The sequence below is a fragment of the Raphanus sativus genome, chromosome 4 (assembly GCF_000801105.2).
Source record: "Raphanus sativus cultivar WK10039 chromosome 4, ASM80110v3, whole genome shotgun sequence".
NCBI classification, from domain to species: domain Eukaryota; kingdom Viridiplantae; phylum Streptophyta; class Magnoliopsida; order Brassicales; family Brassicaceae; genus Raphanus; species Raphanus sativus.
In genome coordinates, this window is record NC_079514.1 from 32,794,745 (window position 1) to 32,818,050 (window position 23,306).

The 23,306-nt window shown below is 34.4% G+C and overlaps 5 protein-coding genes across 5 annotated transcripts; 2 read left to right on the forward strand and 3 right to left on the reverse strand.

Annotated features, from left to right (window-relative positions):
* Positions 1 to 7,686: 7,686 nt before the first annotated feature.
* On the reverse strand, positions 7,687 to 8,898 carry LOC108853602 (F-box protein At2g21930). The gene has a single exon (XM_018627012.1). It carries the CDS (start codon positions 8,896 to 8,898, stop codon positions 7,687 to 7,689), a length of 1,212 nt encoding a protein of 403 aa, XP_018482514.1.
* Positions 8,899 to 10,392: 1,494 nt separating this feature from the next.
* Positions 10,393 to 11,081, reverse strand: LOC108852741 (putative F-box protein At5g44220). Its single transcript, XM_018626231.2, has one exon. It carries the CDS (start codon positions 11,013 to 11,015, stop codon positions 10,425 to 10,427), a length of 591 nt encoding a protein of 196 aa, XP_018481733.2. The 5' UTR covers positions 11,016 to 11,081; the 3' UTR covers positions 10,393 to 10,424.
* A 4,677-nt stretch (positions 11,082 to 15,758) lies between these two features.
* Positions 15,759 to 18,410, forward strand: LOC108837670 (shikimate kinase 1, chloroplastic). The gene is made up of 11 exons (XM_057007728.1): positions 15,759 to 15,913; positions 16,411 to 16,657; positions 16,740 to 16,780; positions 16,871 to 16,925; positions 17,017 to 17,089; positions 17,211 to 17,298; positions 17,388 to 17,470; positions 17,553 to 17,682; positions 17,775 to 17,853; positions 17,933 to 17,997; positions 18,077 to 18,410. Exons 2-11 carry the CDS (start codon positions 16,438 to 16,440, stop codon positions 18,143 to 18,145), a joined length of 903 nt encoding a protein of 300 aa, XP_056863708.1. The 5' UTR covers positions 15,759 to 15,913; positions 16,411 to 16,437; the 3' UTR covers positions 18,146 to 18,410.
* A 23-nt stretch (positions 18,411 to 18,433) lies between these two features.
* Positions 18,434 to 19,895, reverse strand: LOC108855224 (F-box/kelch-repeat protein SKIP6). Its single transcript, XM_018628988.2, has one exon. The coding sequence runs from the start codon at positions 19,822 to 19,824 to the stop codon at positions 18,706 to 18,708; it is 1,119 nt and encodes a 372-aa protein (XP_018484490.1). The 5' UTR covers positions 19,825 to 19,895; the 3' UTR covers positions 18,434 to 18,705.
* A 520-nt stretch (positions 19,896 to 20,415) lies between these two features.
* Positions 20,416 to 22,538, forward strand: LOC108855225 (uncharacterized). Its single transcript, XM_018628989.2, has 10 exons — positions 20,416 to 20,849; positions 20,929 to 21,024; positions 21,109 to 21,183; positions 21,253 to 21,321; positions 21,428 to 21,504; positions 21,579 to 21,667; positions 21,745 to 21,874; positions 21,934 to 22,024; positions 22,111 to 22,176; positions 22,264 to 22,538. Exons 1-10 carry the CDS (start codon positions 20,646 to 20,648, stop codon positions 22,381 to 22,383), a joined length of 1,017 nt encoding a protein of 338 aa, XP_018484491.1. The 5' UTR covers positions 20,416 to 20,645; the 3' UTR covers positions 22,384 to 22,538.
* Positions 22,539 to 23,306: the final 768 nt, after the last annotated feature.

Genomic DNA, 23,306 nt, shown 5'->3' on the forward strand with positions numbered 1-23,306 from the left:
TACAATGCTTGAGTTCCCGGCAAAGAGGTGAAATCATTTTTTTGTTTACCAAAAAAAAATCAATATGGCTAAATTTCTATAGCAGTAAATATTTAGTTTGATGGGAAAATAGTTTCAGAAAAACTTGATTGACTGAATTTTGGAAATTGTGATTTGCTGGTTGTGCAGAATTGTTTGTGTCCGTATAGTACGAATATCAATTTAAATATATATTATTTTTTGTTGCTCAAAAATATGCAATATTTGCAAGAACTGTCATTAAAAATTGATAAGCTAACGTCATCCATGATTCACAATATCGAATTGTTAAAGTGAGTAGGTGTCTAATGTACAATCTAAAATATTACGAGTCAATTAGAAATGGCATCGCACATTCTTGACCACAAAGTTTTTTTTTTGGGCTAAAAAAAAGGGTTAAACCCGGACCACTAATGGAACCAAGCCTAACTTCCGGGTGGGAGATGCAACCCACGGATAGATCCTCTCCCGGATATTCAAATGAGTCCTAAGTAATGGACTCATATCCGTGTGGCTACTTAAAAGTGTTTGCAGCTGCGGGGATTCGAACCTGGGAGTATTGGAAATCTTACCCTTAACCCGAAATCTGTCCTACCACTAGCCCACCTATAAGTGGTTTTGACCACAAAGTTTGAGGGGCCATCTCGATAGATAAGGACAAGAACCAACCAGTTGTCGTCGGTCGTCCATATTCTTATAAAATTTTAGATGAAAGAGCAAAGACAATATATAACAGGTAGATGTTAGACTGCTAGTGAGTTTCCGAATATTTGCGGCAATTTAAGTTATATGAATTTTGTAGTGAATGAGTTTGGTCATATGGCTGATGGTACAAACTTTATACTATTTTTTGTTCTAAACTTCTTTTGATAAACCTTACTATTTTACGTAAAAAAAAAACTTACTATTTTAAAGAGGAAAAAAAAACCTTACTATTTGCCAGTCAATCCATAATCCTCTATGGTTAACTGAAAGGGTCGTTTGTAGTGAAACAATGTAGTTTGAAGATTAAAACTGAGGAAATTGTTAGGTAATTCATTCACCAATCAATCACAGTGTTGTCATAACAATTATATCTCGCACTCAATCTCAAATCTTTAGAGCCGTTTTTAACTTTTTTAGAAAATATATATATGTATATATATATATATATATGAATGTTGATTTTAAATTTTGATAAAAATTTTCAAATAAGGTAATAACTTATACATCATCACTATATTGAATTTATAAAATATAAAATTAAAATAATAAAAATATAAATATAGCAACATTTTTTAAGAAATTCGAAAATAGTACTTAATTCTTTTTTATAATTATTTTCTTAGAAATATTTGTAAAAGGTTTCATATAAAGATACTTTCACATATTATTTTTTATAAATGGTATTCTATTTAAAGCTACGGACGTTATTTCAGAGAATAGGTTGTTACAAAATTCAGAACTATCTTATGGACGTTATGAAGTCTAAAAATCTTCATTGTCATACTATCTGTGATATCAGCTTGTGACTGACAGTTTGTAAAATGGTCTCAGTTACAAGCTCATCATATAAATCTAATCATATGTTTTATGATTTATTAGAGAGTTAATTTTTTGTTTGCCGATACAAAACAACATCATAAACTAATCAGAATAGCCAGTAATTATAAATTAAATACCAGCTAAAATATAAAGTATCCTGATAAATCAGAATATAACAATACTAAATTAAAAATGATATATAAGCTATTTGTATAACTGGTAACTTTAGATCTAAATATCAGCTAACATATAAAATAGGGCTTTTTGCAAAATTGACTCAAAACTCAAAGTCAAATATAAAACTAACCTATGCTTTTTTTGAATTTTTCTTTTGTCCTCTTCACCCTACAGGTTCACATTATTCACGAAACTGCCATTAATTTTTTTTTTTTTTTTTTCGAAAGTGACATTTTTACTCTCTCAACCTCATCATCTTCAAGTATTTACAAGATTACCATTGCCATCAATACCCTAACCACCATGAACAACCAATTTGAAGCTCTCAAATGCATCTCAAATCGATTTACACTCTCTTTTTCCCAATTGTTATAAACTAAAAACAACATTTCTTTCACTTTGTCTCCATATTCATCCAAAAAAACTCTAAGTTTTTTATTATAATTTTTTTTATGGTTGATAGATTCATTCAAGCTTATGATTCTTGGTGGGTTACTTTCGTTTGAGGTTCTATGTGGTTGGAAAAGACTTATGTGTGTTAAAGAAGTCATCTCACTAATTTAAGGTATGAAATTGAATTTTTTCCCAGATCTTCTGGCTGTAGAAGACTTACAAGTAAGTCTTCTGGCTGTAGAAGACTTACCCGTAAGTCTTCTGGCTGTGGAAGACTTAAGGGTAAGTCTTCTGGTCAAACTGGATGACTTACTTGTAAGTCGTCTAGTTTTGTTTGTTAAAAAAAAAACTCTAAACTCTAGTCGTCTGGGATAAACGGGTTAGTTTTGTATTTGACCGAATTGTGTCAGATATTTAACTCATACATGTTCTATCTTTGTTAATGTGTTTTATTTTGAATTTTTGCAGATAACACGTTAGATACATGCATTATATGGAGAATAAAAGCATTCAGATGTTGTGTATAAAACAATACAAGTCTGAAGATTTAACAATTACAGAAGACTTACCAGTAAGTCGTCTGATAAGTCTTATACACAAAAGATTTACCAGACGACTTACTCGTAAGTCTTCTACAAAAAAAACATTTTCAACACAAACTTGTAAAAAATGTGTTATGCTTTGACTAGTTACTATTATTTTTTTCCATCTCTTAAGTATTTTTGTTATAGAAACCAATGATGATTATTGTTATGAGTTGGAACAATGGTTAAAATGCTTCTTAAAATGTTGTATCAGTATGAGGCTACCAACATTCTTATTTATTACATATATTACATCTTGGGAAACATTATTAATGATTTTACAAAAATGTCACAACTAAGGAAGTACACATGTAAATCACAAAACATACCACAAACAAACTATTATATATCATTTCTCTACAAAGACAAGCTTAGACTCCACTTAATATGGAAGAAAACTTCTTCAGAAGTCTTCTAGGAGGTCCAGACGACTTCCAGGACGTCCAGAAGACTTCCAGGACATCCAGACGACTTCCATGAGGTCTAGACGACTTCTAGGAAATCCAGACGACTTCCAGGAGGTCCAGACGACTTCCAGGAGGTCCAGACGACTTCCAGGAGGTCCAAGCGACTTAAAGGAGGTCCAGACGACTTTCAGGAGGTCCAGAGGACTTCCAGGAGATCCAGAGGACTTCCTGGAAGTCGTCTGGACTTCCTGTAAGTCGTCTGGACTTCCTGTAAGTCGCCTGGACTTCCTGGAAGTCGTCTGGACTTTCTGGAAGTCTTCTGGACCTCCTGAAAGTCGTCTGGACCTCCTTTAAGTCGCTTGGACCTCCTGGAAGTCGTCTGGACCTCCTGGAAGTCGTCTGGACCTCCTGGAAGTCGTCCCAGAAGTCTTCCAGATCTGAAAAACCTGCATATCCAGATCTGAAAAATCTGCACATCCAAAAACGTTCAAATGGCTTAAAAACATAGAAAATGAGTGGAAGATTAGATAAACATACTTATATAGAACACACAACGTACATATCCAAGTGGAAGTTGAGAACCATCTGATTAATAACCCGCAAAAAAAGATAGATTATTCAGAAAGACATGAGACAAAACTGAAAAATTCATATAAAGTTTGGTGTTTTCAAGTTTAAGAGATTAGAGTGGCTTTGGAGAGTATTAGTCTGAGGAAAAAGGTAAGAACTTTATGCAACAAGAAGTTACAAAATGAAGAAAAATGAGACATAAAAATACATTTCTAAAATTAATAGATCTACCTTTAAATGAGTGGAAGATGAGAATCATGTGATGAAAAACCTGCAAAAACAAGATAAATTAGTGAGAAAGACATGAGACAAAAACAATCAATTGATATAAGCTTGGTGTTTATAAGTTCAAAGAGATTAGAGAGAGGTTTGAGAGTTTTAGAATGATGAACATTACATTTTTGTTGCAGCCATTTGAGAGGAGGAGAGAGAATGTGTAAATTTTTCTTTATATAGGAAGACAAAAAATCCAATTAGGTTAAATATTTTAGATTCAAAAGACTTTCAAGTAAGTCTTCTGAATAGAAGACTTCCTAGACGACTTACTTGTAAGTCGTCCAGAAGACTTCAATATTTTTAGCGGGAAACTCAAATATTTTTAGCGGGAAACTAAATATTTTTAGCGGGAAACTAAATACTTTCACTCATCTATGTTGAAAACAATCACTTTTATTGTATCTTAATTTATATCACTTATAACATATGTTAATTACATGATTTCAATTTTTCATTTATCAAAATATTTTTTTATAAATTTTATAAATTATTTTTAAGATCAACTATACCAGAAGACTTACTTGTAAGTCGTCCAGTCGTATAGAAGACTTACTTGTAAGTCGTCTAGAAGACTTACTTGTTAGTCGTCTAGTCGTCTAGAAGACTTACTTGTAAGTCGTCTAGTCGTCTAGAAGACTTACTTGTAAGTCGTCCAGACCCTAAATTTAACCCCTAAACTAAATTGACTAAAATTAACAAACTAAATAAGTTATAAAATCAAATTAAACTTGCTTAGTGTTTACTATACACATAAATAAACACATTTGGGTAAATTTCATATTTTTCAAAAATATTTTTATGCTTTCCAAAATCTAACCCTAAGAACACATACAATACTACAACATATGTTGGCAAAACCTAAACCAAAGAATATCATGACTCACTACTTTCACTCATCTATGTTGAAAACAATTCACTTTGTTATATTTTAATTTATAACACTTTTAACATATCTTAATTACATGATTTCAATTTTTCACTTATCAAAATATTTTTTAAAAAAATTTATAAATTATTTTTAAGATTAACTATAATGGACGACTTATTGGGGCTAAAAACGTAAAAAAAAAACTGTTTTTTTTGTTTGGTCATAAGGGGTTGGTTGTAATTTCAATAGTCTTTTAAGTTACTTCTGCATTTGATTCAAGTTTGGGTATACTTTTGCATTTGAAATCAAGTTGTGAGTTATATTTGACAATTTTCCCTATAAAATATCCAGTTAAATCACAATAAAAACATGCTAATTTGTAAAGGATCCAAAAAATCACATTTTTCTTTTTTTGTAAACTAACATTTTCAACAATATAAGTTAAGCTTGCATTGTTAAGAAGCTTACATTGTTACAAAATAAAAAATAAAAAAGTTAAACTAACATTTTCCAAAATTAAATAAAAAAATAAATGAAAAATAAATAAGAAACAAATATTTTTTTAGCCGGCTAAATTATATATCTCTATTTTTTCTAGACAAGAATTAGGGGTGACATGGCTGGTCCGGTCCGACCCGGTCCAAACCCGCTAAGTCCGTAAATATTTGAGCTCGGCTCAGTCCGGAAATATTTTGGACCTAGAATTCAAAGCCCAGCCTCGGCCTTATAAGACTATAGGGCTTTTTGGCTTTTCTGAAAAATAATTTGTCATTGTCATTTTTACCGTTTTAATACATATGAATTTTATTTAAAAAATTAGTTTTAACTTTTAAAAAAATGTAGTGGTTTTCAACTTTTCTTCTTTATCAAAAATATTTTACTTTTTCGTATGCTTTAAAAACATATTATAAACTAACCAAATTTAATAAGATTTAAATAATCAAATATAAATTTAAACTAAACATATAAGAGAACAAAATTTATGATAAACATGATCAAACGTTTCATACTTTGTATATTGAAAAAACTATATTATAAAAAAAGAAGTTACATTTTCAAAATATAAATGTTACATTTGTAATGATCAAACAATAAGGTGCATTAACAATTTTTATATTTTTAATAGAGTTTGAAGTATTTTAAATATTAAAATAATATGTAATACTAATAAATGTTTTGATTACAAGAATGATAATATTTAAAGTAAAATACAAAATTTCGAATTTTTGGACCGACCCTAACCTAGACGGACTTAAACTCAATATATCCAAAGTCCAAATGGGCTTAACTTGAAATGCTCTGTTTTTGGGCTTATAAAACTAAGTTTAAGCCCGGCAGTTTTTAGAGCCATGCAGATTCGGGCTGCGGGCTTCGATCCTAATTGACATGTCTAACAAGAATTATGAGAATTATTCTCTTGTTTTGTTCTCTTGTTTACGGGCTTAGCGGGCAATTGAAGAAGAAACTTTACAATCGTCTCAGTCTTGTTTTGTTCTCTAAGAGAATCTTTACAAACTAGGCAATTGGAGAAGAAAATTTGTCTACACTATGAGAATTATTCTCTTGTTTTGTTTGAAGATATTAGAAATTCGTCTGCTACTGCTGCAACCGGAACACCTAAATTATCTTATTTCAAAACAAGACTAGTTTGTTATTCCTAATGTGTCGTTATTGACGTTGTTTTTGTTCGTTTCTGGTGCGTAAGTCCATTAGTTTCTCATTTCGTATTCTTCTTCAATGATGTAATAGATGCAAATCATCATTAATAAAATAAAGAGTTAAAAAAAATAAAAATTATGAGATGTAATCTACTGGACTACGAGACATAGATTTTCTAGCTCTTTTTACGAGCACACAAGCTCAATTCCTTCATATTTTTCGTGAGCTTGCATCAATCGAACCGAGAAGACCCAACCGCTTGATTCATCATGCTCGCACTGCAGCACTCGATCCAGCCCGAAATGGACGAATTGATCGCTTACTGAAGACTGTTTCACTCGATTCAATCCTCTCGCCTAAGCTTCACCTCGTGCGCCTACAATTGAACGATGGAAATGTGACGGCGGTGAGAAGACAAGAGGTAGACACGACAGCGAGAAAAGAAGACGCGAATACGGCAGCACTCCGGTGCGGCAGAGATGTGGTCACAACAGTAGGACGGGAGACATGCGAGAGAAGGACAGACTGGTCAAGAGAATACATGTGGTATTAAAAGAGCTGAAAATGATTACGACTGAAAAACTAAATAGATTGAGAGATATGGTAGATGATTGTGACGGAGAAACCAAAGAAATTGAGAGATATGAAATGGTTGAATTTAAAAATAAGTGTATTGATAAGAATGTAGAGGTTTTAAATAGTGTAGTTGTGTTATGTAAACTATAGGGATAAGATAGCCGTTATGAAAAACCATATCAGCGGCAGTTTTCCTTCCGTGCAAATTATGCACTTATAATTGTATATGTACTGCAATTTCTATTCATTTTATAGAGAAGCAGAAAATGTTTAAAACTTATAAATGAATCTATTGCTGGACTGTGTTTCAGAAGCAACTCAATATGAACCCCTAAGCTTTATGTGAAGCTAAGGGACAAATGAGAAATTCAGAAAACAAAATTACCGTAGCAAGCAGAGAACAAGAGTAGACAATAATTATAAATAAAGTGTCACAAGCTGTTATAAAAAATAAAATAAAGTGTCACAAATAAAGACTATGATTATTGAACCCTCCCAAGTAACCGCAATGAAAGAATAAAAGATGGAGTAGGTCGCTGAAGATGAAAACGAGTTAAGAGAAAACAGTCCGTGATCCTACTAAAGAAACAATCATTTCAATGTTGGTGATCATGAAACTCTTGTGAAGATTCTCTTAGAGAAACATAAGATTCTCAACCTGACCAGGGAAGATAGAGATTGTACGTCGATTCGAATCCACATCCCAAAACTGAATATCCCGTTCTATGATTCCTTCAATGTCAACTCTTCTCATGCTTTTTTTCTTGGCATCATAATAGAAAACATAGAACGGCGGTGCGCGTAAAGTCTCTGGTGCCAAAACAAACTCGTCAGCATCGTCATCAATGGCACAAAACACTTGAAACATGGTGTTCCGGTCAGCTAAGTGAGGCAAAACGAAATTCTGATTGGACCATTCATGTTTGGCAGCATCTTCTAAAACCCACATTTCGATTCGACCAGGGTAACTACGAAACCTATCAGAAAGCATGAGAGCAACTTTCCCATTGTATCTTATCATCCTTGTAAATTGTGTTGCTCTTCCTGGTGGTAATCTGATAAGTTCAAACTTTTCAGACCTAACATCAAAACTCATGACTGCATGATCTTTAGTAAGTTTACGTGAACCTAAGTCAAGATAAGCTCCATAGTATAAAACCCCATCTATACATATATGAGGAGACTCAGGAGAGTGAGGAGGTGGACAGTTTTCAATCATCCTCCACGAACTCCCATCTCCCAATGTCAAAACTTGTATCTTGTGGGCCAAGCCACGTCCCCTACGAGCATGCATGCCTCTACTCATACACAACATTTTGTAATCACCATCGATGGGATCATAACCCAAGTAGTGGTACATACGTATCCTGTGAGCATCGACATTAGGCAAAGCAATGGACCGTCTAGTGCTAGGGTTGTATACCATGAGCTTAGAAGGAGGTCCATAGCAAATCAAACCGTGGACAGATGGAGTAATGGCTGTGTACGGTTGAGAATGACATGTCATATGGTAAGTTGCTACAGAAGATAATGATGATTCATCTCCATCTTGGTGTTGACTTGATGAGAAGAAGAAATGTTTACCATGACGCCTGCTCTTGAATGTGAAAATGAGACTTTGAGGACGAGTTGACGACTTGATCAAGTACGATTTAACAAAATCTCGGTTGCGGATGATGGATGACCAGGGCTTGGATACGGAGATGAACCTTACTAGGGTTTTAACAGGAAAATCTTTGAGTATCTCTGGGATGAGATCAAGCGGAATGGAGTCAGATTTTCCTCTGCTTGTGCTTAAATCATCGAAGATTTTCCTCTTTGAAAGCTTTCCCTTCTGTATTTCCATGGCGTGGAGAGGAATGTTTTCTCTCTTTTTTTTTCTGTAAGAAGAGGACACGAAATGAAGAAAATATGGATGTTGTTTTGAGTGCTTCTCAATTCACATTAAAATAAACAAACGTGGTGACTACTACTCCCTCTGTATTATATTAAGAAGTATTTAAGGTTTTTGCACCAATATTAACAAAATACAAAATTTTATGTATTTTATTTTGATTACATAAAATAACATTAAATTAAATTAATTCAACTAATAAAAAAAGAAACAGTTTTTTTGTAATTGGTCACAAATTTCAAATTACATTAAGTTTTATCTAGATTTAAGATAACATCACTTATTTTAGAACAAAATTGAAAATCCTTAAACACCACTTATAGTGATACGGAGCTGGTAACGAAAGAAATCTTTAAACACCATTTTAAACACCATTTATAGTGATACGGAGCTGGTAAGAAAAGGAAAAAAAATTCAGTCTTTCTGGCAGTCCTGGCATATATCTTGGATAGGTACAAGATCACAACAAGATCGATCGATGATCGTATTTAAATATACACTAAGTAAATGTTGTTTCTTCAGTGATTGATTCTATGTTCTTTGTTTGTTAACTGAAACTGGAACCCATGTAGAGATTTACATTTGTATAGTTATTAAAATAGAAAACAAGAAAATCGAATTTAAAATTGAATAGAGCCTCCTAGTCCTGGATTGTGTTACAAAGTTAACTAACATGAATCACTTAGCCTTTATGTGAGGTAAAGCTCTTAGGCTTAACAAGCAAATGGGAAATTTAACCAATGACTCCAAATATAACATACACAAACTGTTGAAAATGGGAAAATGTAGCCAAATATAACATAAACATCATGGGACTTCCCAACTAACAAAGGACCGGCTAGGTCACATTTTAACATAGTTTGAAGGTTGCAACGATCATCATCTTATGATTCTTACAGAAACATGAGACTCTCAACCTGACTAGAGAAGAGATGACGCACACTACAAGAATCGTAACGATTAAATGGTCTGTTGCTGTCGGGACGTTTAGGAACTTTAATTCCTTCTACTGCGACTTTTCTGATACTATTTCTTTTTGGATCATAATATAGCTCATAATATAGAACATAGTGTCGAATAAACACTAAAGACGGTGACAAAACAAGCTCACCAGCATCATTGACGTCCACGAAACGGTGAAACATATGTGCTGCTCTGCTTGGGCCCTCAAATAAACTTGTCCACGAATTAGGCAAAACAAAAACCTTCTTCAACCATTTATGTTTCATAGCATCCTCAAGAACCCACAAAACCATGCCACCATCAGCTGAAATCTTCCTGGATATGATTGCTAGCTTCCCCTCGTACCTTACCATTGCTGCAAATTTGGCATCATCGCCAGGAAATTTAATAAGTTCAAAACTTTCAGACCTAACATCAAATCTCATGATGAATGCAGTTTCCTTCAGCTTCACGTAAGTGTCAGTAGTAGCACAAGCTAACGTCAATGGTCTTCCATGAACTCCCGTCTCCTAAGGTCAAAACCTGAAAAACAGGCTTTGGTCGGTCATACACAACACTTTGTACACACCACCAATACCATCATAACCTAAGAAGTGGCTTTCGACGGAAGTTTCAAGCTCGAGTTTAGGCAGTGTGGTCGATCTCTTGGTGCTGGAGTTGTACACTTTAAGCCCAGAGGCACAAGCAGTTGCATAACAAATCAAACCATGAAGAGAGGAACAATTTTTTGCCTCGGCATCAAATGCAGGATGAGTCATAGCTACGGAGGCTTCACCTGGATTTAGGGTTTGAAGGGATGCCGTGAAAAGGAAGCTATCTTTGTAACGCTTGAAGATGAAGAAGAGACGACCAGGTCGGTTGGAAGACTCGGTAAGGAACACTTTCATGAAATCTCGGCTGCGGATGATGGATGCAGAGAGCTTCGAGACACAAATAAGCCTCGCTAGGGTTTTGACCGGTAACCGTTTGAATATCTCCATGACGAGATCGGTCGGAAGCAGATCTGAAATCGTCTTGTTTTGTAACCCCAAGTGAAGGCGGCGTTGGTTCCATGATTGCCTAGCTGATTGCCACTTTGACAGTCTCAGAGATTCTTCTGCCGTCATTTGCTGTGGTAAAGAGTTAGAGAGAAGGTCTCCCACATTGACAGTAGGAAAAGATCATAAATAATCTCCGGCCCAAATATTATCGATTGATTTTAGGTTCTAAGTCTATCTAATTTAATATGGCATCAAATCCCGATCCACATAAGTCCAGCCCAAAATTGGCTCATCGATGAATCCATATCCGAACATTTCAAGATTTCAGCCCGTCTTTTAAAAGAAAACATTTACTTCTTAAAAAAACGTGGACATAGATTTTGGAGGTGATGATCGTGGTTTTGCAAGAGAAAGAAAGAAATGGGGTTAAAGGACGTGGACATGTACAAATTAGAGAACTAAGCATAGAAAAAAATCAAACGGCAAGGTCATCATCGTTGGACGGACATTAATTAGTTTTGCTAAGGTCAAAAGGAGTTTTAACCGTAACAAAGAAGGTCTGATAACCTTTATTTACACAATTATCTTTGTTTTTAAAGTATGATCGAGTTAATGTTATTCTCCCTTCGTCTTCTCAACATTAGCCTATTGATAATGAGATCATCATACTGAGGTGGCAACTCTATAGGAACTCATTGTCCCTCTACAGAAGCTAAAATCATGTTTAAGCTTTTAGGCGTAGTTTGGAAGGGTCCCTTTAATCTTTCTCATCTTTTTGGAGCTGGACACACAGATGACGGAAGTATCCCTACTCAACTGCAAAAGAGAATAACATGTATGGATAACCTTTTACAGTGCTTCTCTCGGTTTATATCTCTAATTATATCCGAAGAACAAAATACAAGTTTATGCTTTGTAATATGTTCTTCATACACTCTTTTCTATCTCTATGGATTTATGTATTATATATATAGTTAGACCACCATGTTCTAGACTCCCTTTGGGTGCTACTACAAATGCTCCTACACGGACGACTTCGTTAATGAATTTGTCCTTACCTCCTTGTTCAATAGACAAAATGCAGGTTGCTTTTGTCTTTATGAGTTCAATCAGGTTGCTTTTGTCTTTATGAGTTGAATCAAACGGCTAGTCTAGTCCTTCAATAGTGACTCATGATCTTATCCTCTATTACATAGTTCCTTCCTTTGTCTAAGTCTTATTTTTTTTCTTGATCTTCTTTACTAAAGCTCAATAGATTCATGTCATATAGATTTTCTTTTTTGATAATATGATGTACATTGTTTTTTTAATAAAGTTTTACCTACTGCCAGCTGGATTAATTTTCGCATGTAGTCCTAAGAAATAAAATAAAAATCAAATTTCATGGAACATATTTTGTAAACCTAATCTTTTCTGATTATTCAATATACACGTGAATATAAAGGTCAAACTCCAATCTAACATTGAAGACGGAAACATCGACCACCAACTTTTCAGTAGTGTAATAGACCTGTTGTTGGAATAGATAGCTACCAACCTCTTTCCCAATTCTTGTTTTATACTTTTTAGTTACTTTTGGATGTGCATATAAAATATTGAGAAGACAGAATTCGTAACTAATCCGTTTTAATACTAATTACATTTAAAAGCGCAGAATTATTTTCAGTGAAAAGATATTTATATAACAAATTTATAATTTTATTTATAATTTGTATATGTATATAAAATTTATAAAAGTATGTTATGTGTGTTAAATTTATATTGGGATATCTATCAAATAAAAAATGGAGTGAAACCAATTATATAAAAATGATAGGCCAAATTTAACACCAACGACTACCTAATTGACACATAAATAGAACAATAAATCTTTCTTACCAGTAGCAGAAAAAAGTATTACATATGATTAGAGCTACATATAATATAGACGCTACTGATAACATGTATAAAAACCTGCAAAAGTTTGAAAAAATTGAATGTCAAACTCAATCATTGATGTTACATAAATCGAACATTCATAGAAAGCAAATACAAAAAAACCTGAATGAAAGTACATTGAGAGTCTAAAGTCGACTATTTTCAAAAAGTAATTTTCATATTTTATAACAAATAGAGAATTTACTGAGTTGAGGTCTTGATGCTTAACACCGATAGAGTGAGAAGTTTCCTAAACCCCAAAATGGTTTTCGCTGGCTCATTGACTTTCTTATTAGTGTAGTGTCCAAATTAAATAATTATATCAAAAAGCTTGCTACATGAACACAAATCTATTAATATACAAAGAAAACGAATACAACTCCATCACAAAGTGCACTTCCATAATTATAAGAAATATGTAATCGATGAATTTACATTATAAAAAAAAATTGTTGGTAGAATAAATTAGGATATTCAGAAAACTATAGAGATCTAGAATTATGGTAACAATATTATTTATGGTTATGAATTAAATGCTGCAAACTTATTGTTTAAATGGTAAATATAGCTTTTGAATGAATTACGATTATCAAGTAGATATTTTTTATATTAATACATTTAATATATAGGATAACTGATTATATATATATATATATATATATTACTTATACAAATTTTTATTTATTTAAAGACTTCTTAATATTATATATATTAATATCTCCATCTATATTTTGAAAGGCAAGATGTTTTTTGTTGATAAAATTATTAATCCGTTTGTAATTGTTACATGTTTTAAATATTTGATGGAAAAATCTGTAAATAATAAATAATTTTAAAAATTTATACTCACTAATTGTAGATTTATTTTGGAAAGTCAACTTTATTTTCCATCAAAATATTTTAAATATTTTAAAATATTTAAAAATATTTAAAAATTTCTTCACGTACTTTTCCGAACCAAAATTAATTAAATATCCAAATTATTCAAAATTTTGGTATTTCGAAAACCGAAATCGAACCCGATCCGAACCAAAGTATTTCAGAAACGCGAATCTGAAATAGATTTATATACTATATATATTAATTATTTGTAAATTTTTTTTTGACAACATCAAAAACTAATTATTTTTAAATTTAATGTATATAAAGCCATCCATATTAATGGTACTTTTAAGTTGGTTTAAATACTTGAAAATATATAGAAAAAGTCAAAAGTAAATATCTAAAATAGTCAAAATATACTCAAAACATCAAAAATACTTAAAATAATTATTGATTCTCTATCCAAATATTTAAATAAAACAAATTTATATATTAAATTTAGGTATTCTGACATATGTTATTCAAAATTATGGGGAATTTTCAAAAATACCACTTTTAAGGTACCACTATTCATCTTTACCACCACTAAATACACATTTTCAAAAATACCTTATTTATTAAAAGGTTTAAGGTTCTTATATCTTTGTTTTTATATGCTTTTCAAAATTCTAATTATAAACTCTAAATCCTAAACCTCCAACTCTAAACCCTAAACCCTAAATCCTCAACAATAAATCCTAAACCCTAAACTATATACCCTAAATTCAATACTCTAAACCTTAAACCCTAAAACCTCAATTATAAACCTTAAATCATCAATTATAAACCTTAAATCTTCAACTCTAAGCCCTAAACTATATACCCTAAACCCTAAAACATCAAATCTAAACCCTAAATCTTAAACCTTCAAATCTAAACCCTTCATTGAAAGTGGTGGTAAAAGTGGTTAGTGTAAACATGAAAAGTGGTACTATGAAAATAGTATTTTTGGTAATTTCTCCAAAATTATATGTAATATATTATTTTGTTTATAGATTTCAGAAATTTAAAATATCTAATGAATTTAAAATTTTAAAAATAAATAAAATGGGTTATCCGAACCCGAACCGAATCTGCAAAGATATGAATCGAATCCGAACAAGAATTTAGAAATATCTGAATGAGACTAAAATCTTTGATCCCAGAAAATCGAAACCTAAACTTACCTGAATCGAACCCGAATGAGTATTCGAACACCCACCTCTAGTCACTATTATATATTATATATGTATCATCATATAATTAATCATATTTTATATGTACCACCGTATAAGTAATATATAGTTAATAGTATTTTATACGTACCATCATATAAATACTCACATATATTATATTTTAAAAAACTTAATGTCAAATATAAAAATCATTATTTAAGTGGTATATGAAATTCGACTTTGTATTGTGTTTACTGATATATATATATATATATATATATTGAAAACATTTTTTAATAATAGTTATTGAAAAATATTTTAGTAATTTTTTGAATATATGTATATTTTTGAATAAATTTTTGATATAAATCAACTTTAAATTATTATTTTGATTCGAAACATGATATTAAATTGATTTATTTTTATAGATTATTTTAGACAAAAGATGTTTTTAGGTAATTAGATTAGCTCATTTTCGTATATTTTAAAACGGACCCAAATATATAATTTCTCATAATATAATGTATTTTTAATTTTTTTAATAACATAAGTCCATTATTTTTTAAATATACTGGTATCTATTATAGTTTTTATATACTGCTATTCATGTTTTTAAATAAATATATTTTTAAATTATTATTTCAGTTTTAGTAATATAGATGATATTTTTAAAAAATTCAGAAATATTTGATATTTGGATACCTGAATACCGGATACAATACTTATATAATCTTATAAGGAAAAATATAAACTCATGAGTAACTAGTTAGTAGGTAGCATGTACATATGAATAATATCAAATGCATGTTTGTGCTAAGTTAATATTACGTGATGTGATTTTAGAGATGAGAAAATTACATGGTCTGGACTAAAGCCTTATATGATAATTAAGAAAAAAAAACATGTTTGTGGTCAAAACAACTCATGAGACGCTTAAAGGCCAGCACCATTTCTGGTTTCACCAACCCCCTCATCTTTATTCTGAATTTAATTATTCGTCCACCCAAATGGATTAGTCACTTGTATTTAATTAAACAAAAAAAAACTTAAATCTGAGAGAGGTTCGCCTCTGCTAGCGAGAGAGAATTTCAGGTGAGAAACCCTTTTGTTTCCTTTGATTCTTCTCGATTCTGAACGGTTGTAATTTTATGTTCTGTAATGGAGTTTCCTAAGGCTAACTAAAAAATTATGATCTTTTTATATGTTTTGTTTGAGAAAGTCTCATTATTTTTCCCTTTCGTTACTCAATTTGATTTGAATAATCATTTTTTGTTCCTAGAAAGTTCAAATTTTCTGGTTACACTCTGACTGTGTAACCATTCTCTTTTGTTTATCGACCATTGGTTTCGCCACAGCCTTATCGATTTCTTTTTGCTTTAAAAAAAGAAAGAATCTTCCTTTAATTGAAGACAATAATTTAGCTAGGGTTTTGGTGATATTGATGTCTGTAGAGCAATACTTGTCCTTAATTATAACTAAAGTCTCCTCCTTTCATATCGATTATTTGGAAGAAATGGTCACAGTGATACTCTCTAGGTTTTGGTAGTTGCAAAGAAAGCTGAAACCCAGTTGATATTGCTTTTTTGCAGGGATTTGGAGTACTTTGTGTATTACATATGGAAGCAGCTATTGCTCAGAGGGTTCAGTACCCTTCATGGGTTGATTGCAGAAAGTTTGAGGGGAAGCCGCTTGGTTCGTTGCGGTATTCTCAGCGAGTTAAGGAAGAGAAAAGGTTCAGAGGTCTTGTTGCTTTGGCTCATTTGCAACCTGACAGAAGAAATGATCAACGGAGATCTGTTTCTTCTGAGGTTTCGTGTTCTGACAACAACTCTTCAGGTTTTTCTGGAAACATCTGGATAGCTTTTGAGTGTCTCAAATAAAGGAAATCTCATTCTATCTTTTTTATTGTTTTTTGTAGCATTGTTGGAGGCGGGAAGTGTTCAAGATCTTATTCTCAAGGCAAGTAATTAATAAACCTTTGTATAACATCAAAGCATCGGCTACATAGCATCTTCTCTGTTAGATTTGTGTTAATTTCCTCTGTAACAGAGAAAAGCAGAAGAGGTTAGACCGTATTTAAATGGACGTTCTATGTACCTTGTTGGTCAGTTTCTTTGTCTGATTCTTTCTTTGGTTTGCATATGGTTAGTTCTTAATACTTACTTGTAATTTGATTGATTAATGGATGAGTACAGGGATGATGGGTTCTGGGAAAACAACCGTGGGGAAGTTAATGTCTAAAGTGCTCGGTTATTCCTTCTTTGACTGGTATGTATATGCTATGCTGCTTCTGAGTTGTGTTAATATGCGATGAAGGAGGGTTTTATGTGTGTTGCGTGTTGATGTTCTGAATTTGTAACACTCTTTAAGTTTTGTGGATGTGTGTCAGTGACACTCTTATTGAGCAGGCGATGAATGGAACTTCTGTGGCAGAGATATTCGAGCTTCATGGAGAGAGTTTCTTTAGAGGAAAGGAGGTTAGTTTTGTGACTAATTCTTTTAGTCTCTGGTTTATGTTTCAAGCTCTTCTCTTAAGCTTAAAAATCTTACTTTTCTTTCTGTCTAGACTGATGCACTAAAGAAGCTCTCTTCAATGTATCAAGTTGTTGTTTCCACTGGTGGAGGTGCAGTTATAAGACCCATTAACTGGTGAGTTATCTTCATAAGTCAAACATACGAAACTCAGGTCTCTTCCGAGTTCATTTGGTAATCTATCTGATGATATTATCAGGAAGTATATGAACAGAGGAGTCAGCATTTGGCTAGATGTGCCTCTAGAAGCCTTGGCACATAGAATCGCTGCTGTTGGAACTGATTCACGGCCACTGTTACACGATGACTCAGGCGATGCATACACTGTGGTACCGACCTGACTGTGTTGTACTTAAAACAAATCATTCATCATTTTTTTCGTTTCTTTTCAAGTTTGTGATGTTGAATGAATTACATGCAGGCTTTCAAGCGTCTTTCAACGATTTGGGATGAGCGCGGTGAAGCATACACAAACGCAAACGCCAGAGTTTCCTTAGAAAGTATGTCCCGAGAGACTTGTTATCTGGAAACTTGTGCTAGTAACTTGACTTTCCTATTCTTTGTACTTCAATTGTTCAGATATTGCAGTCAAGCTTGGCTATAAAGACGTCTCAGAGCTGACACCAACCGAAATCGCCGTTGAGGTAAGTCAAGCCCTCTCTCTATCACTTCATCATTAATCTGTTCAATCAAACTCAACAAAAACAAATCACTCATCATCAGGCCTTTGAGCAAGTTCAGAGCTTTCTAGAAAAAGAAGAAACGATGGAGATCCCTGACGGCGACCTCTGATCTCACACCCTCCGGTTCTGCCTCTTCATTAATCTGTAGAGTCCCGGTCAAAGAAACAATCACTCATAGCGAGGCCACTGAGAAAGTGGACAAAGAGGACCTGTTTAGTTACTTGTTTTTGGGTTATTGGAGCTTTACACGAGTCTGATTTTGAATGTGGAAAACCACAAATAATGCTTTTATTCAATGAAGATGCTGCAGTACATGTCTATAAAAATCTACATAACTCTCTGTTTTCAGTATATGCCTATAAACTTTTTATTAAGATGGAGCAAGGAGCAAGACAAGTTAACGAGCCAATCTAACCGTCTTATTAGAAACATACGAAATGAGACGAGTACATAAACTTTCATTACACTTGCCAGCTGTATTATACTTGGCTCAGGGTCTCAGGCCAAGCTACACTCATTGTCAATTCACCATTTCAGACAAAGCACTCAAAATCACAATGATAGCTACTCACAGACACACAGCAGAACCAATCAGAAACAGACATGTACGGTGATGCTCCAGAGAGAGAGAGAGAGAGAGAGAGTAAACATGTATGTATGTATCATCAATCAAACAGTAGCTGCTAAGCAATTCACAATGGCAGAATCATTAGGAACCGTAAACACAGTATCACACCACTCTACCTTCCCCCAAATCTCCCCTCCTCCTCCTCCTCCACCACGCCTCTCAACCTCAATCTCAGCACACCAAATCTCCATCCTCCTACAACCGCCACTCCCCGCCTTCCCTTCCCACAAAACCGCAAGCTTCCCGCCTCGATTCGCCATCGTAGCACCGCAAAGAAACTTCGGAAGCGACTCAACGCCTCTCACCTCTCTCCAAACCCTCCCCTTCGGATCATACCCTCTAATCTTCCCCAAGTAATCATAACAGTACAGAACATCCTCAATCACGCAAGCCCTCCCTCTCCACCCCAAATCAAGCCTCTTCTCAGGCACACCCCACTCCCCTCCCTCGGGCTCGTAAACGACGCCGTTTCTATCGGCCATCGCGTAGACTCTCCCTTCCAGAACCGCGCTCGCGTGCATCCACTTCTCACGCACCTCCAGTCCAGAACTCGCCACCGCGGCCCAAGTCTGACTCTTCACATCAAACACCTCGGCCCAGTTAATCGAACGGGCCCAATTATCAACCACACACCCTCCAATCACGTAGATCTTCCCGTCAATCACACCAGCCGCTGCAAACTCGCGACCTACCCTCATGTTACAGACTCGTCGCCACGTGTGAAACCTGCAATCGAGAACCCACACGCTCGAGGACGCCACGTCTTTAACGGATCCGCCGATGACGTAGATCTCGGATCCCACGACGGCGTAGGCGGATCCGACGAGGGAGGGGGAAGGACAAGAAGGGATGGGGACGAGGAGATGAGAGTTCTTCTTCGTGCGGAGGAGAGTGAACCAGCGGGGGCCTGTTTCGGGGGGTATGCGGATGGCGACGTAGAGGATGTTCTCGGTGGAGTTGGCGAGGGATCTGGCGGCGTAGAGGAGAGGGGATTTGGGGAGGGAGCGGAACGTCTTGGAGACGAGTGAGAGGTTTGGATGGTGGCATCTGGAGACGCGTGCTAGACAGTTTAGGGCGACGTCGTCTGGTAGCGATGGAATCAGTTGCGTCGGCGTTTTCGGTTCGGGTGGGTCGTCGCTGGAACTCGTTGTCGCAGCCATGGGAGGATATCTTGTTTGATCACTGACTCTCGATTTTTAAAGAGAGAGAGAACTTAGGCCTGAACGTTACCGGTATATGTTCGGTTCGGTTATTCTATGTAGGAAAGCTTTTGAGTCAAATTAGCCGTGAAAATATTGGTTCAGTTTCAGTTAAATATTTTTTGGTTCGGTTTGGATTAGATAATTAATTAAGAATTCTCATTATAGGTTCATTTTAGTTCCGATTCAGATCTTTTTTTAAAAATAATTTAGGTAAAGTATCAAGTAATTTAGTAAAATATCATATATTTTTGAATTTTCTGTAAATAAAAAAAATAAATTGTTTTAGACAAATATATTTAGATATAGATATTTTGCTTTTTTCTTCGCAAATATTTTAAGATATTTTAAAGAAAACTGTACTTTTTAATTTATACTATTAATTATTTATATTTAAATTAATTAATCTTATTATTTTATATATTTAGATTATTATTTGGTTTCAGTTTGACTCCAATATTTCAAATACCAAAATATAAAAATCATGTAGTATTTACGAATTTCGGTTTGATTTCAGTTTTCAATTTTCGATAGTCGGTTAGGGATTTTGGATCTCGGCTCCAGGTGAAATGCCACACTACAGTGCTTTGAAATATTTCCGGTTCGATTTGATTATTTTAATCAAACCGGTTGAAAAATGAAAACTAGAATTAAACCGGAGATACTGCCGTTATCTTAAAGCACTGACGTGGCGGAAAGCATGATCGGTGGTCTGAAAGACGCCACGCGCTCTCTTCCTCACCTTCCTGTCCGAGAAGAAGAAGAAGAAGAAGAAGTATTGTATGATTCTTGGTTCGTCAAACTCCGAGAAAACAATGGTTGCATTAGCTGTTTCTTCCTCGGGCATTACTTCGTTTCGCCGTCACTATAGCTTCCAGTTACGTCGTCCACAAAACCCTCCGACTCAGGCAGCAGTTTCGTCTTCTTCTTCTTCGGCGGCTTCCCCTGGGTTTGATTTGAGTACCCTCGAGTCCGCCATTAACAAGGTCTCTCCTTTTCCATTAATTCTATAACTAAGGTGAACTATCCTCGTAACTTGGTAGTGTGGTTTATAAAATGACGCAGAAAGATAGTAGTGGCGTGAAGGAAGCTCTGGACCAATTGAGTGAAGAAGGTTGGGCTAAGAAATGGAGTTCTCAGCCTTACATGTCGCGTCGTACGGTGTATATCCGATCTCTCTTACCCTTTATATTCAATGAAGTTGGAGTTGAAGAACTCATGCGTCTTTGTTTTTTTTGGTACCAGACGTCTCTTCGGGAGCTGACAAATCTCGGAATCAAGAATGCAGAGAATCTTGCCATCCCTAGTGTCAGGAACGATGTAAGTTCAATCTTTTTTCTCTTGTAAGGTGTTAATGGAGGTTCTTCTGATTGAGTTCGTGTAATGCAGGCTGCGTTTCTTGTAACTGTTGTCGGAACAACGAGCGTCTTAGCTGTAATTGCCGGCCAACTTCCCGGGGTAAAACTCTTTTTCTCAATACAAGACATGATATAGATAGAAGACGCTTTCGTTCTTGTGGCACCGACTTTTAGACCTAATGAAACAAGTGTTTAACATTGGACAGGACTGGGGATTCTTTGTGCCTTACTTAGTCGGGAGCATATCCTTGGTAGTTTTGGGCGTGGGAAGCGTTTCACCGGGGTAAAAGAAATTAGCTAAACCACTGCATTCTTGTTACAACATTATGTTCTCTAAGTTATTCTTTCTGCTCTTAGGCTTCTTCAAGCTGCTATTTCCGGGTTTTCGACATTCTTCCCTGATTATCAAGAACGTCTTGCCGCACATGAAGCAGCCCACTTCTTAGGTTCGTTTGTAATAGTTGTTTATATCTTTTGGTTGGTGCAATGTTTCTGATTGTGTTTAAACTTTTGCAACTTCCAGTGGCTTACTTAATTGGACTTCCAATCCTCGGCTACTCGTTAGATATTGGTAAAGAACACGTTAATCTCATCGACGAGAGGCTTGCTAAACTAATATACAGCGGTCAGCTTGACTCTAAGGAGCTTGACAGGTAAGAGTTTCTTTAAAAAGAGAAAGAAGAAGAAAAATCTCAACCCATTGGCTTATCAGGTTGGCTGCTGTTGCAATGGCTGGACTTGCCGCCGAGGGTCTGAAGTATGACAAAGTGATCGGCCAATCTGCGGATCTTTTCTCTCTTCAGGTCCTCTTAAGTTCTTCTTACCTCACCACTCACATATTCACAAACACTGAGTTTTATTAGTTTTATTTTGTTTTAATTTCTTGCAGAGGTTCATCAACAGGAGCCAACCTAAAATCAGCAATGAACAGCAGCAAAATCTAACTAGATGGGCTGTAAGTTCCTTTTAAATTAACAGGCTTTATCTTTCGTACGTGTTTTCTTTTTAGAGTAGTCGTGAATCTTCAGTTTTGGTTATGCAGGTTCTTTACTCTGCTTCTCTTCTAAAGAACAACAAGACCATCCATGAAGCTCTAATGGCTGCAATGTCCAACAATGCATCTGTTCTTGAATGTATCAAGACCATTGAAACAGCTTCCTAGACTTGGCGCAGCTCTGTATTCTTCACATATTCTTCACATACAGTGAACAATCTCTAATTGTTTCTTTTGATCAATCCAATTCCTCCGAGGACACTAAATTAATGTATATTGATGTAAAGAAAACAAATTATATATAAGATGCAAAAGTTTGTTTCCGCCTCTTACCTAATCTGACCAGTATGTTATCTACATTGCCACATTGGGCACCTATAACTTTGTTCGAACCTTTACGTCCATGTTCAGAGTAGGCAATTCCAGTTCGTTTAACCGCATAATGCTTAAAAGGTCAACATAAAATTTATTTTCAATGATTTTTCTTTATAATACTGGATTTCTATATCAAAATAAAGAGTTACGGAATGGTGAATGATGTACTCCACACACGGACAAATCTTACAAGGAACCAACTCTGTAAAATAGAATTGAAAAAAACAGAGTGAATAATAGAAAGTATCATTAGTAACTATATGAAAACTTCACAATAAAAAGCAAGAAAACAAAGGCTCCTAACCAAGAGTCAGCGGAGCGTAGAAACACAGCCCTGCCAAGCTATAGTTCGAGATTGCTTTCTTCCTGAGCTCAAACACCAGAATAGAATACTGTAAAGACTTTCATTTACGACCATAACCGAAGTTGAAATGATGAATTATCTCTATACCGAAAACAACACTAAGAACCATTCACTTCCATTTTAATAATAGTACGAAGCCATAGAAGTCATCTTACTACTTCCCACAATAAGTAAACATGAGCCATACTTTATCTGTTTTATTTTCAATGATGTATTAAGATTTTTATTTTTCAGTTGAAGTCATGTTTCCAAATTAATGTATAAACTAATGTATTCTGATGTTTGTGACCATTGTACTATGCAATATAACTTTTATTGGTTAAATTACTTATAATTATACATTGTTGTTTTA